Source organism: Camelus dromedarius, chromosome 2 (genome assembly GCF_036321535.1).
Source record: "Camelus dromedarius isolate mCamDro1 chromosome 2, mCamDro1.pat, whole genome shotgun sequence".
Lineage (NCBI taxonomy): Eukaryota > Metazoa > Chordata > Mammalia > Artiodactyla > Camelidae > Camelus > Camelus dromedarius.
In genome coordinates this window covers 52579109-52596258 of record NC_087437.1, presented here as the reverse complement: position 1 = coordinate 52596258, position 17150 = coordinate 52579109, and the positions used below count along the sequence as shown (strand labels likewise).

General features: G+C 43.8%; 1 protein-coding gene across 2 annotated transcripts in view; it reads left to right on the top strand.

The window, feature by feature from the left end:
* The window catches only part of IGF2BP2 (insulin like growth factor 2 mRNA binding protein 2), a 146727-nt gene that overhangs the window by 121610 nt on the left and 7967 nt on the right, over positions 1-17150 (top strand). Inside the window, exons 10-12 of one of the 2 annotated variants that reach the window (XM_010976161.3) lie at positions 2385-2513; positions 13194-13262; positions 13994-14110. In XM_010976161.3, the coding sequence (XP_010974463.1) occupies positions 2385-2513; positions 13194-13262; positions 13994-14110 (315 nt within the window). The remainder of the gene's footprint in view (positions 1-2384; positions 2514-13193; positions 13263-13993; positions 14111-17150) is intronic. The other variant, XM_031452753.2, reaches the window with a different exon arrangement.

Here is a 17150-nt window from a genome sequence, read left to right as displayed (position 1 = left end):
TGCCTACTGCTTTCTTCTCCACTGTTTTTCACATGTGTTTTCAGGCGGGACCCAAGACTCTCTAATAATAATAATTGTCATTCAGATAGTGACGAAGCACCTTAAAATAGGTATGCAGAGTTATTCTTGTCTTCTTGGGTCAGAAGCATTAGAATAATCAGGAAACCAACTAGAAAAATATGATAAATACACTGGACAACATAGTGTGAAGCCATTAAAATGGTGACTTTGAAGATTTTTAAATAAGGAATTGCTTATTATATATTGTTAATTAAGAGTATATGTAAGTATATATATAGCTAGGGTTATAATTATGCAAAGTAATATGGATCAAAATGACTGGAAAGCTACATATAAAAATCAGAATGGCTGATACGTTAGAAAAGTGGGATTATTTTCCCCCTACTTTCCAATTTAAAAAATACATACTTACTTTAAAATTAACTTCTGATCTTCATCTCTTGCTTACTGATCTGTTCTTGTAGATTGCCCAGTAGATGTTGTCACCCTCCTCAGCTCTGAAACTTCTAGCAGACTGATTTGGGTTTATCTTTCCTGTTATTACTACCTAGTTCCAACTTCATAATGGGAGGACACCATTCTGGCATTCAGAAATCTTAAAAATATTTGTCCATCAATCAAAGCCCAAACTCAGCTCAGAGGAGTAAATTTTTATTTTTTTATGAGAATGATTTTTTAACATACACAAAACAGGAAAGAATACTATGATAAGCTCTCATATGTCCATAATCCAGCTTCAGCAGTTGACAGCTCATGACCTGTTTTGTTTCATCTGAACCTTCATCCGCATCCCCACACCCCTAGGATGACTTTGAAGCAAATCCCAAATTTCGTAACATTTCACAGAGGAGTAAACGTTGACAAAGGACTAGGTGGGTTAAACACAGCCCCAGTTCCCTCACTGCAGCACTTTGCACAGGGCCTCCTTACTCAGGTCGGCACTCTATCTCCCACGTCACCCTAAATACCCTCAGCAGCCCACGTCACATGGCAGTTGAGGGACACAATGAGAAGACTGTGGTGTGACCTTCTCCCCTATTTGTGTATATTTGTCTGTCGAAGTATCATCCACTGATCTCATTTTCTTCTTTTAGGCTCTTGATATCTTATGATAAACAGCTCTTTCTGTGAACACCCAGAAATGCTGCAAAGCTTTTGGGTGTCCCCAGAATCTTCACCTGAGCATATACATCACTTAGATTCATTCATGTCTGTAGTAAAGTCATGCATTGTTAGAGGAGTAACAAGACTATTAGATCTTACACATCAGTGGGATAAAGGTTAAGGATCCTAGCTTTCCTCTTCCAGAGATTCTAAAAGAAAGCAAGTTACTGGGTGACCCTAGAGCCACAGATAAGAAAAGTGAAAATGTTAGAGAATTGCTTGTGTTTGGGGAGGCATTGATGGGACAGGTTGGATATAGGCCAGAGGCTGCATCCCTCTGCCTCTGAAAGGATGGTGTAGTTCAAACTCACCCCCAGCCTCTGTGAGCATCCTCATGTTTAAGTGAGAAATAAGCAAGTGAGATGATCACAGAGCTGACAACTAAATGGTAAAAAAGCCAAAGTTGTGAACCATTCCAAATCTGGATAATAGAGTTTACATATATGGTATCCTACTGAAGGGTCTGATCTTTCCCTGAATAGAGTTAGAAAAAACTATTAATCCAATATGTTTTAAACATATTCATTCAGCAAATATTTACTGAGTACTTACTATGTACCAGGCACTGAGCTCGCGACCCTAAGCAAGACAGTCTGTCCATAAGAACTTTGTGGCCTGATTAGGGGGAAAGGCTGCTCCACAGGCAGTTCAAGTACCATGTGACAAGTGCTGTTCTAGGGAAGCATAGGCACGTGAGGAGAGCACAGACAGGGCACTTGCGCTGAGACCTTTAGGGTGAGAGCAGGCTTCCCGGATGAGGGGACACCCACGCTCAGGTGAAACCACATGACAAGTAGGATGTAGCCAGGTGAGGGGGGGAGAGAAGCACATTTTTTTGCAAGGTAGACAGTGTGTTCAGGGGTCCAGAGGCGAGAGTTGCAGGACAGGGCAGGACTGGGATAAGGTGGGACTAGCAGGAGAGAGCCTGGTGAGCTGGCCTAGGGCCCCAGGAAGAGCCTTGTTTGCTGTGTTAAGATGTGCAGACTCTCAAGGCTGCAGAGAAGCTTTGAAGGACCATCATGATCAGGTTGAGTTTTGGAGAGCCCACCCTGGCAGCAAGGTGGGGAAGAGGTCCACGGGGCCAGGGCAGAGCCAATGAGGAGACACTGGTGCCAACCAGACAAGAGACGGAGGCTGTCCAGGCAAGCTGGGCCTCTCTAGTCTCCTCCCCTCAACTTTCTCTCCATTTTTATTCCTAGCAACAAGCCAATCTGATCCCGGGGTTGAACCTCAGCGCACTTGGCATCTTTTCAACAGGACTGTCCGTGCTGCCTCCACCAGCAGGGCCCCGAGGAGCCCCCCCCGCTCCCCCCTACCACCCTTTCGCTGTAAGTAGCTCAGCTTTCAGGGGTTTGCTCATGCTCCTTCAGGCAGCAGCATTTCTCTGCTGTGTCGAATCAGAGCTAAGGCTTTCATTTGGAGGTTGTGCTCATAAGTGATTGTAGGATGAATCCAGCAGTTCTTAGGACTTCTTCCTAATGGAGAGATTAATATTACTAAACCATCCTCTAAGCATGTGCTCTTAACATAGTGTATATCATATCTGGGAAAGGGACTACTAGCAGATTCATTAACTAGAAGCCTGTTTATTCAGAGAGAGGATTTGTTAGCCCAAAGAAGAACCTTTATGAGTGTTCATTTACTAAAATATTAGAGTTCCTAGATGACTCATATATATATATATATATATATAAAATTCCCACCTATATCTACAATTCAAATGCATTGCATTTTATTAATAGGCAGTTTTTAAAAGAAAATAACACACAGTGTTTGTTTCTAAACACTTAGCACAATGCCTGGCATTTAGTAGATTCTCAGTAAGTATTTACTGTTTGAATCATAACTGATAGCAAAAGAAGAAATGTGAACTTTATGAGTTTTCTTTATGGGGGTTTCTTCTTGTTCCCATTCACAAGCATTGTTCAGGATTATCACATGACCCAGTTGGGGTTCGGGGTACTTGACAGCTTTTTTTCCCCATTCCTAATTCTTCTCCACACATACTACTTATTTTGTAAGCAAACTAAGTTTCTTTAAACATGTTTATACTGTTTAAACGGGAAGAATCAGGTTGGAGGACATTACCATAAGCACTTCTTTCGAGAGGTGGTCTCTGGTGTAGGCACTGCAGTGTCAGAATTCCTAGAAGCTCTTTGGGTTATCTGTAGAGAGATAGGATGAGCTCGCTGTGCTGTTTTGCCAACAAAATAGAGACATGAACTGGCACCCACATTCTTAGTCACAAAAACATACACATTCTGTCATCGTGTTTATGTACAACTCTTCTGAGTCATTTTTGAATCTCTCCATACCATTTCTTTAGAGTTATATTCATTTTCCCTTAAACGAGAGCATAGGGCCCAAAATTGAGCTGTGTGTGTGTTTGTGTGTGTGTGACAGGGTGAGGGAGCTGGAATAAGGCAGGAGGGAAGTGGCCACAAGTTAGTCACGCAGCTGCTCTTAGGAGGGAGAGGAGCTCTGAGAGGTGCCTGTCCGCTGTGAGATTTGAGAATGACTGAGCCCAGTACAATGAACTGGCATTTAGACACATCTCATTTCTTGGGAGAAAGATGGTATACACTGCTCCACAGAAGGTAACTTCAAAAGCCAGGGCACCCTCCCAACCTAACTAACCTAAACAGTGGGAGAAAAAAGGTATATATAATAGACCACACTTCTTTCTTTTTTTCCAAGACTATAATTTTTAATGTATAGTAATGAAGACTGTGTGGTATTGGCATAAGAATATACAATATAGATTGGTGTAAATACAGAACTCAGACAGACCCTCAAATACATGGTGAAGGTATTTCAACGGGAAAGGATAATTTTTTTTTAATGAATAGTATTTAAATAACCAAAAATCAAAAAAATGAACCTAGTCCTTTACCTCATACATTTCATAAAAATTAATTTGAATCACAGAGCTAGTTATAAAAGCTAAAACTGTAAAATTTCTAGCATAAAACATAGAAATTCTTTCTGATCTTGGAGTAAGCACAGATTTCTTAGCACACACAAAAATACAACCATAAAAGAAATATATATATATATAAAGTGGACTTCATCAAAATTAAAAACTTCTGCTCTTCAAGATCTATCATTAAGAAAACAAAAAAAGCAAGCCACAGATGGAAACAAAATGTTCACAAACATATCTTATAAAGGACTTTTATCTAGAATGTAGACAAAAATTCTTACAACTCAGTAAGTTAACCCAAATCTAAAATGGGCAAAATATTTGAAAAAGCACTTCCCAAAAAGAAGATACAAATGTCAAATAAACATGAAACGTTGCTCAACATCATCAGGGAAATGCATATTAAAACCACAGTGAGACACCACTGCATATCCACTAAAGGTGCTAAAATGAAAACCAACGGCAGCGCCAAGCATCGACAAGGACATGGCGAACTAAAACTTGAACACGTTGCTGGCTGGAGTGCAAAATGGTATAAATGCTTCGGAAGGTTCAGTGTCCTCTAGAACTCATAAATTCCACTCCCAAGTATTTAAACATATATCCACACACAGACTTATAACATATGTATGTAGCAGCTTTATTCATAATAGTTCAAAACTTAGATGTTCATCAACCTTAGATGTCCATCAACAGATATGAATAGTTACAAATGGTGGTATATCCAAACAACAATAATACTCAGCAATAAAAAGGAACATATTACTGATATACACAAAACCAGAGGTGAATCTCAACATGGATTTCAAAAGTATTATGCTGAGTGAAAAAGGTCAGACAGAAAGAGTGTATATTCTATGGGCTATTTATTTGAAATTCTAGAAAAGTCAAATCTAATTTATAGTCACAGAATGCAAATTAGTAGTTGAATAGTTATTGGGGTGGAGTATAAGAGAGCACTTCTGAAACTGGTCATCTGAAAGAGGTCAGCAAACTACAGTCCGAGGGCCAAATCCCACCCACCAATTATTTTTGTAAATAAATACGTCTATGGATGTTTATTTACATACTATTTGCTTTCCTGCTATGATGGCAGAATTGAGTAGACGCAGTAGAGACCTGAGATGTGCAAAGCCTGAAATATGTATTTGGCTCTTTACAGAAAAATTTGCAGATCCCTGAACTAGAACAATAAGAGAAATTTTCATGATAGCAGAATATTTTCTAAACTTTCTAAAGAATAGATTTTGCCAATTGGAAAGCTTCTAAGTTTTTTTTTTTTTAACTAAAACAGTAGCATAATGATTTTACTAATATACAGAATTTTTGTTCTTTATAAAATAGATTTTAAGTAAAATTTCTTCTTTAGGTTAAAAGCCAGGTAGTTCTGATTTGAGCTCATAGATCAAGATTAAATTGTAATCCAGAGCACACAGTTGCCCCAACTCTGCAACAACACAGCTGCTACAAACCTCTCTCAGAGAGCTGAGAAGCCCGGGGCCAGGCGAGGAGGCCGGCTGCCAGTGCTACCCACCTGTGCAGGGTATGGAACCTGCACTGCAGGCTCGTGGGCTTCCCTGCTGGGCCCAGGCCTCCTGAGGAGGACAGGGTAGGATGGAGTGGTGGGGATACTTTAAATACTTGTAAGATATTATTGCTTTTCAGTCACACAGGCATTCAGATCTCAAGGAACTAGGGTATTTCTTGGTTGCTTTTATACATCACAAAACTCTAGTCCTTTTGCTCTTAGCATCCAAAGGTCAGGAAGTCTGTGCACCTCCTTAGAGCTGGCTCACACGTGTGTGAGTTAGTCTCTCAACTCTAGGAGCTTTGAATGCATATGTGTATGTAGGAAAATTATTATTTTTTGTTATTTTCTGGTTATAAAATTAGTACATGCATAATAATATTTAAGAAGCAAATAGTAAAAGTGCAAAATTTTTCTTGCTCTAGAAATAGCCAGTGTTTCTATGTATATGTGTGTAGGTATATATACAGTTTATATGTATGTATAATAAATATATAGGTGATATATATATATTTTTAACTGTCACTCTACAGTGGAAATCTTTGTCCATATATATCTATATATCTATATATCTATATCTTGGTTCTTTTATTCAGTTGTTTCTTCAGAATAAATTCCTGGAAATAGAATTGCTGAGCCAAAGAATATATGAATTTTGTATATTATATGTAACTATAAAATATGAATGTTGAGATATAATAAGTTTTGATACAGAAACAATGTAGTACTTTTCTTTCCCATCAAGGGTGTGACAGAGAAGTTTTTTGTTTGTTTTTTTAAGTATAGTTGATTCAGAATGTTGTGTTTCTAGTGTACAGCACAGCGATTCAGTTATACATATACATATATATATATTCTTTTTTCTTAGAAAAGTATTTCCTCCTCCTATACTCTCACTACCAATGTAATTGTTCCTTGCAGTCTGATACTTTAAAAGATGCTATTACGAGATTTAACACTCTGGGGCTTACTGGCCATTTATCTGTAAGATGGGGTAACAATAGTACATATATCATGGGCTGTTGTGAGGGTTATTAAATAAGTTAAAGTCTGCACACAGTAACTGCTGTGTGAACCTTAGCTGTTAATGTCATTTCCCTTCTTCTTTTTCTTAGTGATCTGTAACAGCTAATTACATATTAAGGATGTTAACCATTTGTCATGTTGTATTTTCCACCAGCTTGTCATTTCTCTTTGTTTTATGTGTGGTGTCTTGTGCCATAGTAATTTAAAATAGATATATTTTGAACAAATGAAGTATTGTATGAAGGAAATAGCAAATGATTCCTTCAGTCTTCTTTCTCTTACCCATGTTTCACCCAACAACCACTCCCCAGAAGAATAGCACTGTTACGTTTACACATTAAAAAATATGTTTTCTGAGCACATAATCATATAAAAATCAATTATTCAAAAACATAAATGGAATCATACCATACACAGTGAATTACAGGGTTTTTGGTTTGTTTTTGTTTTTTACTTATTATGGACATCTTTCCATAGCTAGACAAAGTTCTCGTTAATGGCTACTTAGTATTCCATTGTATGAATTTACTACAATTTTTCGACTGAGCACACTATTTTTGGACATTTGGGTTATTTCTAGTCTTTCTCCACTACAAATAGTGTGAAAATAAATATCCTTATACGTAAGCGTGTAAGTATATCTGGAAGTAAGTTCTAAGATGGCATTTGTTGCATCAAAGGGTATTGCATTTAAAATTTTCACAGATTTCCTTTCAATAGAATTTATGCAGAAATTTTAAGGATTTAGTTAAATCACAGATGTTTTCCTTTATGGATTTCTGGCTTTTGACGTCATGCTAAGAAAAAGCCTTCTCCCGTGTGTAAAGCAGTTGAACAGTCTCCCAAGTTTTCTTATTTTTAGTAGTAATTTTTAGTTGTTGGTTTTCGGGGATTGTTGTTTATATTTATAATTCATAAGGAATTTATTTTGACTTATACTTTAAGAAAGGGATTTTTTTTTCCCCAAATGGATATCCATTTTCCCCAAATCGCTTACAGAGTGATGCACCGTTTTATCCCTCAGTTTGAAATGCCAGCTTTGTCCTACATTGAATTCCCACTGAGTCGTATTCCTGGACTGTTCTGTTCCATTCATCTCTGTCTGCACTGCAATTACTGTAGTCTTATAGGACCTTTGACAGTTTTAACAGCAGAGTTTCTTTTTTCTTGAAGACTGAATTGGAAAGATAGTCAACTTTTACTATTCTTGGGAAAATTAAGAATAAAAGGAATTTTCTGTTCCTTGGAGATTTGATAGAACCCGTCCATAAACTTTCTGGGCCTAGCACCTTTTGTTTGGAGGAAGGTCGTTTATAATCTTGCAGTTTCTTATATATGTTTGACTTGGCTTTTAATTTATATTTTCTTGGAAAAGCATTCATTTCATCTCTCTTTTCACATGTATTGGCCCAAAGTTGTATAAAGCTGACCGTTGCCTTTTAAATCTGCACACTTGCGGTTCTCTCTCTCTTTTAATTCCTAGCATCGTGTGTTTGTGCTCTCTCTTTTCTTAATCAGATTTGCTATGGGTTTTTCTATTGTTTTAACCTCTAAGTAGTTAAGAGTTTCTTTTCTTTTGCAATTGTTTCCTGTACTTTGTGCTCAAAGGATGTTATTGGAACAGCTGTGATTTTTGTGGTCTTGCTCACACATGATCAAATTTTGGAAGTCACGGCTACTTGGAACGATGCACCTTTGCTGATGGACTCAAAGTTACGTTTATGGCTGTAAAATCAAGCTTTTAATTGTGACCTGTATTGTCCATATAATTACTTTTATCTGTAAGACTTGTTACATTTTGAGAGCAGTTTACTGTTCTCTCACTCTGATCATGGTTTTTTTCAGATTCTTTATTTCTAACAGATTTTGTTTAATGTATTTTGATCATATTACTCTAGAAATAATCTGGAATTTTAGTCCAAATTATTAAACTTTATTAATCAATACATAACCTCATAAATCACAGTTATTTGGAATTAACTAAACTTTTACTGGTTTCTTTGCTCACTGCAGGTGGTTTCTTGTGTCTCATATCCTCTCATTTTTTGAGTTACTTGTTTTTGTTTCTTTGTTTTTCTGGAGTACTTCCTCACAACTTTTTTCTCAGTAGTACGTAAGTATAATTTCTAAGCCTTTCTGTATCTGAAAACACCTTTTTTTCCCCTAATGCGTGAATAAAAGTTCAACTGGGTGTCTAGAAATTCCAGGGCCATAGTTCCATTAGAATTCTGAAAACATTACTTATAGCATTTTGCTTCTCAGTTAAGTTGCTACCAGTCTGATTCTCTTTCTTTAGTAGGTAACTTCTTTTTCCTTTGTCTTTACGTTTTTTTGCCTTTTGTAGTATTTTACCTTCACCCTTGGAAATCAGAAATCTGACTCAACCCTTTGATTTGAACATTCAGGTTTTTCACTGGGTCAGGAAAACCTTTTGCATCTGTAATTTTAGTGTTGCTTCTCCTCCTGGAGTTTACACTTGACGGACAGAGAGTAGGTCTTCTCACTCTTGCTTCCTCTGGGGCCCTCCTTTTGTTTTGCATGGGTTCATCTCCTCTGACTGGCTTTTCGGGGGTGTCTGTGCTACTGTTTATATGGCTTCTATTGAGTGTTTACTTTGCTAATCATGTTTTTAATTTTTAAGATCAACCTAGGTGTCTGATTGGTCTTTTTCCTCAAGGCAGTCTGTTCACACATTAAAGCGCTGCCCTCTTGAATCTCACTGGGAAATCAAAGCAGACTTTTTAAAAAGGCTCTCCCTCTTTCCTGAATTAATTCACTGAGGTCATTTGCTTGCCTTGCTCAAGTTTGCTTCCCTTTTTCATGCTGCTGATTCTCTGTATATGTCTAATGAATTTTAATTGTCCATTCATGTACTTCAGTAAACTCAGTAGAGGACATATTAGAATCCCTAAGGGAGCTTTATCATAACATACACCATAGGCCCCACCTGAACCAGTGAATTTAGAATGTTCTCAGAGAGGGCAGTATTGGGGGTAGCAGTTAAGATCTAGGGGCAAGAGATCTGTGCCTAAAGCTTGGCTCTGTCTCTTGCTAGCTGACCGATTTCTGGTCCCCATCAGCTCCTGAGGTGGTCCTTTAAGAGCCCATGGGTGGTGGGCAGGGGCTGTAAGGAGGCACTTGGACAAGCTGGGGTAGAATGCTGCATGTTCTGAATCTTGAACAGCTCTGCCCATGATTCTGACCCCTCTGACCAAGTCCACTCCCTCCCCCATGTCTGCATCCCTGGTTCCCAGGGAGAGCACCACTCCGTCATCACACTAAAACCCTTTGTAGACTTGAACCTAATTTGTATGCCTGACCTTGCCCTCTTTACTGCCTCTTTCCCACCCCTCTCTCGTCCCACTCCCTGATTTCTTTATGCTTCAGAATGTAACCTAAGTGATGCATCAGATGGGTTACACAAGAGTTGGGAATTGAGGACCCTGCAGTTCTTCCAAAAAATGCAGGCCCAGCTGTTTATAATTTCATTTAAAATTTTCAGGAGTGTGTTTCATATCTACCCCTCTTCTACCCCCAGCATAGTCAGACATAGAAGAAAAGCAAACACTACTTTCCCTCAAACTGAGAATTTGAAATGAACCAGTGGATAATAGTGGACCCCTCACCCTTGCTGCCTCTCTGGGGTTTTTTGTGGGGGGGTTACCTCTTGCAGAGGTACCTTTACCATAACCCCTCTTCCCCGCACCCCTCCAAGTCATAATTCTTTTGAAATAATCAATGTAGCTTCTTCCTCATAAAATAGCTGGGGGCCCTGAGAGACAGTAACCCCGACTGCCATATTGGGGGTGGGGTTCCATACTGCCCCCACTCTGGGGCCCCAGTTTGTCAGTTGGCTACAGCCTGCTTTCCCATTAAAAAGAACATTTATTCAAGTCATCAGCAGGTTACTTTTTGATCATTATGACTAAGCACCTCTTCCATTTGAGGTTGTAGACTCTGTGTAAGCCCGGGGAAGAGATGGCAAATGGAAGTTGTGCTCCAATAAGTGATAAATAAGAACTCATTTAACACTCACTAGCTGAGCCCCTTCGGTGCCCGATGATGGATTCTCCTTTCCTGTGACCTCACTGAAGCCACGTAACATCCTTCAGGGGCATCCATCGTACCTAGGGTCAAGTCCATGTCCAAACCAAGACCCACAGGGCCCTGCGTGATCTCGCACTGCCTGCCTCCCCATCGTATCCTGCTGTTCTTCCTTAGTCGCTTTCACCATACTGGACTTTTTTCCTGTTTTCCAAACAGGCCAACCCCTTTCCTAGCTCTGCACCTTTAAGAACCCTGCTTAGAATGTTCCTTCCCCAGTACCTTGCATGGTACTCCATCTCCTCCATGGTTCCCAACTCAGAGGTCGCTTCCAAGAGTCTTCCCAGGCCCCTCCAGCTGAAGTGGCTATCCCTCCCCTCGTCTCCACAGCTCCCCTTCCTCGCGGCTTCCTGTTCTTCTCTTCCACATACTTGTCTGTCTCCCCAGACACGGAACCTAAGCTCCATGGTGGCAGTGACCTTTTCTGTCTCAATAGTTGAGTCCCTAGAACCTAGAACAGTGCTTTGCTCAAATACCTTTTGCATGAATGAATGAACAATTGAATAAATTCTCACGACAGTATTGCAAGCAATAGATATTATTTTAATCCATTTGTGGATGAGGTTCAGAAAAGTTGAATAAATTATTCCAACTTATATAGAGCTAGTGATTCAGATTCAAGTCGTCGGGGTCTTTTGACTCCAAAACCCAGCTTGTATCCACAAAGATTAATGATGAAGCCCCAACTAGAAACAAGCTCCTGATTGCTGAGTTCAGGATTCTTTCTACACAACAGTTTTCCAGCTGTAACTCATGAATGAAAAGGGGAGTGGGGAACTAATTCTTTTTATCGTTTTACACTCAGCTCCCTCCCCTAACCCAAGTGGTAGATCTTAATTTGATAGTGTTTACGTTGGAAGTATTTAAACCCAGGATGGAGCTACACTGTGGCCTGTCAACGTAGAGGCCAAGTCACAATTCAGAAGAACTGTATCTGCTGAGAGTTGAAGGAAAGGCCCTCCAGGTGAGAGCGGGGCAGAAGCATCCTTTCCCCAAGGTAGAGCTTTGGACAGAAGAGCTGCAGGAATTTCCCCCTGACCCACTGTGGCTCAGGACAGAGACCTGCATGGAGAAGGGTCAGGAGCTGATGCTCTTGAAGAAAGAGATGGGACCAAGGGAGCTAAAACCAGCTTCACTCAGCTTCCTCGCAGAAGTGGAGGTTGCTAAGTGAATTCTGGTCTCATAGCCCCCTCTTGTGGGCATGAGGTGTCATTGCAGCCTCTTTCCGCGTCGTAAGAGCAAAGTCTTGCATTTACAGGATGGTTCCCTTCCTTTGGCAGAGCTCCGTCCTCCATCCCCAGCAGGTGCTGTGGGCACCCAGAGTACCCCAGGGGAAGCTCCCCACCATGTTTACATCTCTCTTCCCCTGAGGTCAGAAGTCTACTGTCCAAGCTCAAAAAGAGGAATAGTTTCATTTTACCTTTAATGAGTCCTCAGCAAAGTTATGCTCAGAGTCCAGCACTACTGGTTATTCAGGAGACAGAGGACACCAGGAGGTTTGCTCACGGGCCCTCAGTGAAAGCTGTGCCCCCTAACTCCAAGTCTCATCATGTCTGACCACTGCTAGGTGGGCCCTCGGGGATTGGTTCCATGGTGCTCAGAGCTGTCCACCCCCTCCTGTAATGGCCATGTGTCCACCCCCATGCTGTAATAGGCATGCCAGCATTTACTCAGCCTTACGTGTAAAGCACAGTGAACTGGACTTTTCTGACTCCTTAACATCCTGCCCATAAAAATATACAAAAACAGATATATTCCTGTCTCACAGGACTGGTGTGAGGATTAAGAGATTTTATAAATAGATATAAAGTACCACAATGCCTAGTACACAGTAAGTATTCAGTAAAAAGCAGCTACTTTTAAAATTAATGCTATTTTCTTAATAGCTGTTTTCTTCTATCCACATTTGCCTTCCTGTCCCTTGCCTTCCTCCTCCCCCTTATTCTTTCATTTTCTTTTTTTTTTTTTTTCTCTCTCTCTCTTGATTTTGTTTTCAGTTTCTCTATCTCAATCTCCATTCCTTCTGACTTCCCAGGAGCACCTTTGCTTGTTCTGAATAACTCGTGAATACTGTCCTAGCACTCTGTTCTTTTGCTCCATGGTTCATAATTCCTCAGAAAGTAGAAGCCACTGGCCCTGCCTCTCTGCCTGAGGGCAGATTAAGAAATGTGTGCCCCTCCTCCTGTGGCAGTGGGTTCCTAGGAAGCCTAGAGCCTGGCTCAACTCGGAAATGAGGAACATTCACCCAGCCAGTTCTCTGTGGGGGGAGGGAGCAGAGGTCTGAGCTGCAGAGGGACAGGCATGCAGACAGCTGTGCGGCCTGGTGACGGTGCAGGGAGCCTGGGTTGCCTTTGGGATCTTGCCTCCCTGTGTTTGGTGAGTTGTCCTGAGAACCCCTGCTGACTGACCGTTTCTCTCCCGCTGCAGACCCACTCCGGATACTTCTCCAGCTTGTACCCCCCGCACCAGTTCGGCCCGTTCCCACATCATCACTCAGTAAGTGCCTCTCCTGGGGCGGGCAGCACGCAGTCCTTGGCAGACTGACCACATCACGGAGCATAAGCACACCAGACACCCAGCACTCGAGCGCACTAGAGGCTCTTGGGAGCACTGATGCTGCCTGCTCGGCATCCTACGGGTAGCAGGACGCTGGTGCAGAGGGGCAAGCAACGGGTCAAACCAGGTGGTGGTGTTGGGTTCAAGAACAGAGGTACCAAAGTTCTCTAAACCAAGTCCAGCAAAGGGCCGTGTCATTCCCAAAGACCCTACAGCAGGGAAAGCAGGGACCGCTGTGGCCTCACCCACGTTTCTCAGGGCCGTCCCTGCGTGGCCTTGTCAGGGTGGGTTTAGCTGCAGTCTCGTTTCACTCCAGTGAAAATGCTGCTCCTGCCTACGAATTGGGCCGGGCAGCTCTCTGTTCCCTCTGACAAGGTAAGCTTCATGGCTGCTGATTCCTTGGATGAAGATGCAGGAGAAATACATACCGCTTGTCAGAAAGCCCGTGAACAGGCAGTGTGCCGTATCCAGCACACTCACAGCTGCCCGAGGGGATTTTGTACTCTGGTTGTCATGTAGTCAGTGCAGCCCACATCCAGGTTCATCCCTCCAGCTTCCCACCTGCAGCGCCCAGGCCGCCGAAGGATCCCATGTGGGATTCCGGCCATTTCCACGGGCACCGGGGTCACCCCAGTGGGAATGATGTCTTCTGTCTGGTCTTGTCCTTCCAGTATCCAGAGCAGGAGATTGTGAATCTCTTCATCCCCACCCAGGCTGTGGGAGCCATCATCGGCAAGAAAGGCGCGCACATTAAACAGCTGGCCAGATTTGCCGGGGCCTCCATCAAGGTAAAGCTGCTCTCTGAAGCCGCCCGTCTCCCACCCTCTTCCATCCCCACTATCCACCCCATGCCCTTTGTTCCTTCTGTCCATTCCGGGCCACGCTCACACCATCCAGGGACAAAATCCCACAGGGTCTGGAAAAGCTGCCCCCAGGACTATTCCTCTCAGCTCTCATCTTTGCCTTTCTTACTCTTTTTTAACTAAGAAATGAATTAGGAAAAAGTACTAGTAATAGATAAGCCAGCCTGGTTCTCTTTGGGCCACCATTGTCCTCTCCTCAGGAAGATAAAACAAAGGCTGAGGAGCCCCCCAAGCGCGGGGAGGGGTCTAGGCGGGGGGGGGGGTGAGAATGTATACTCAGCAGCTGTCAGTGCTTGGTGCTTTAATTAGCTTCTGCTTCAGAAACCCTTGAACTTTGAAAAAACAATTTGAATGAAAAACTCTTTGAAAAGCGGTGATGAAGCCTTAGATAAACAAAAGCTGGTGACATGACCTGAGACGCAGCCCTGGGACTGGGAGGCTCAGGAAGGAAGGCCCCTGATTTACGCCATGGCTGAGTGCGGACGGAGCCGCAGTTTCGGACCCACATCCTGCCCGCCAGAGCACAGCGGGAAGAGAAGTCAGGGAAGCTGAAAGGGGAGGATTATTCGACCCTGGTCGTGCTCCAAGCCCAGCTATCAGCTCTGACTCACGGGCAGAATGCTGAGCACGTCCCGAGCTTCATGAAGCACTTTTCGGAAACAGAGTTTCCGTTGTTACGTAAAATAATTCGCTACCATGGGACAACCCGGAATTCCGAACAAGAAGTCTCATGACTTGGAAAGAAAGAATGCTTGCACTTTCTCCCCAGGAAGAGCTGGAATTTCTCCCACAGCAAGTGTGCTGGAGGGAAAACAAAAACAAAACATTCTGAGTCGTGCAGAATGAGGATTGCAGTGAGACCAGGAAAGAATTTAATGTAGGTAAATCATTTCCCCTCTCAGGATTCATTTATCTCGTCTGCAAAGCACCCAGACGGGATGAGAGCCCGAGGTGTGGGTGGGCTGTGGCGGCGGCCCAGGGCCTCTGCACCCCGCAGGCTTGTTGCGGGTGAGACCCCAGCCCGGTACTGACCGGCCGCGCGGGCCGGCCCTCTGTGGTAGCAAGCACGGGTGAGGCGGACAACCGCTGGGCTGGCTGCGCCCCGTGGGCTGCTCCCGGTGTCCAGTCCCGTTGTCTGAGATGTGGTGCAGGGGACAGAATGAGACTCATTTCAACTAAAAGGGACTTGAGGGATTGTCTCATCAAATCCTTCCTTTTTCCCCTGAGAAAGGTGAGACTTGGTTGGGTAACAGGACACAGCCAAGGCAGGCAGGTGGCAGGGCTGGCTCTTAGATACCAGTTCTGTTGACCTGTAGGCTACTGAGCGCCTCCTGGGGCAAGTTGCAGCAGTAACTCTCCACTCCCTGTTGCCCGTAAGGAACCAGGGCCCAGAGTTTCACTGACGTGTTGACGGCCACAGAGCTAAAGACTGAGAGCCAAGACTGGACCAGGCTATCCTATTTCTGGTCCAGTGTTCTTTCCACCATAGCAACCTGAGTGCTATTCCAGAACTGTTCCAGCAAGCCTTCGGGAAAATAGAGAGGGGTCAATCCCTTGGGCTTCCCTGCATAGCATCCCCTTAGTCCCTCTGTGTCCCAGCAGAGTTGAGTGGTGGTGTGACCTCCGTGATGGGTGGAGACAGCCGGGCTGGAGCAGGGGGCAGAACGGGCTCTGCCACCCAGTTACCTGGTTACGTGCAGGCCAACAACCTGCTTCCCCACCCCGCTTCTCTTTCCCAAGCCCCGCCTCTGTTCAGAGCAGGAGAGGAGAGGAAACCAGGGAAGCCAAGCATTTGCTAGAGACAGTTCCTACTTTTAAAAAATCAGTCTAGTTTTGCTATTCCTTTATCTTGACAAGTGTGTGACAGCATCTGTCTCTAAAGAACTAACTCCACAGAACCACCCCCCGCCCCGAATCCTGCTTTGCCAGTCTTCAGGGGCCCCAGCTAGAGGCATGTTTGATGCTGCCAGGGCAGGGGAGAGCTTTACTCTAGCACGTGGGAGCAGAGTGCTGAAGGGGCTGGGCTAAGCTGGGATCGAGGAGGTGTATGCAAGAGATGCTTTGGTTACAGGTAAGAGCTGAGCCCCGTCACCCACCTTTCCTGAGAGCATCTGGCCAGCAAGTGTCAGAATGCCACTCACAATTCCTGATCCTTCCTCCAGCCCTGCTCACCCATCATCTCGGTGGTCACCTCGTCTCTCTGGGTTCCATTTGCTTCAGTCACAAGATGGGGTCCTCTTGAGAAATATCCCTGTGGAATGCCTTTCCAGAGCCGCAGGAGGAGACACTTGTGGCTCTCAGAGTCCTGGGCTGGGCTGTGAACACTGGGCAATGAAGAGATAAGGAGTTTCTTTCATAATCTGAGCAAGGCAGCCGTGAGAACTGATTGGGTCAAGATGAACCGTGAATCAGCCTTTCAGCCCTTCTCAGTTTGGATGTGTCCGAACTGGGAACCACCACGCCTGTGCTCCTGTCACTCTTATTTACTCTTGGAGACAAGGGCTAGATTTGATGGCGCCTGTGGGTCTGGAAGTAGAGATAGGGGCCCCTGCCAGTGGTCTCAGGGGCCAGTCTGTGTGGCTGGAGGGCCTCAGCCCCTGGGCACACTGCAGCCTGTGTATTTTGGCTGAGGCCGCTGCCCTGCAGTTGAAGGCTGGCAGGTGGTCTGTCCGCAGCAAAGGGAAGTCCTCAAGCCACTCTGGTCGGTGACCTGTGTCTCAGGTTCATCCTCGTGCCACTGAGTAGTCAGGGCCAGATCCTCTCGAAGGTCTTGTAGAAGGGGTCCTCCTTTCAGAGCAGGCATGATTCATAGCAGGCCTTGGACATGTCCTCCCGGTAAAGCTGGGACAGCGACATGGGACCCTGAGGTCTGCAGATGCAGCCCAGCGTAGGGCATGTACTGAAAGAAACAAAATTAACCCTTGTGGAGATGGAGGTCCTCCTGGGGGAGCCCAAGGCTGTGACA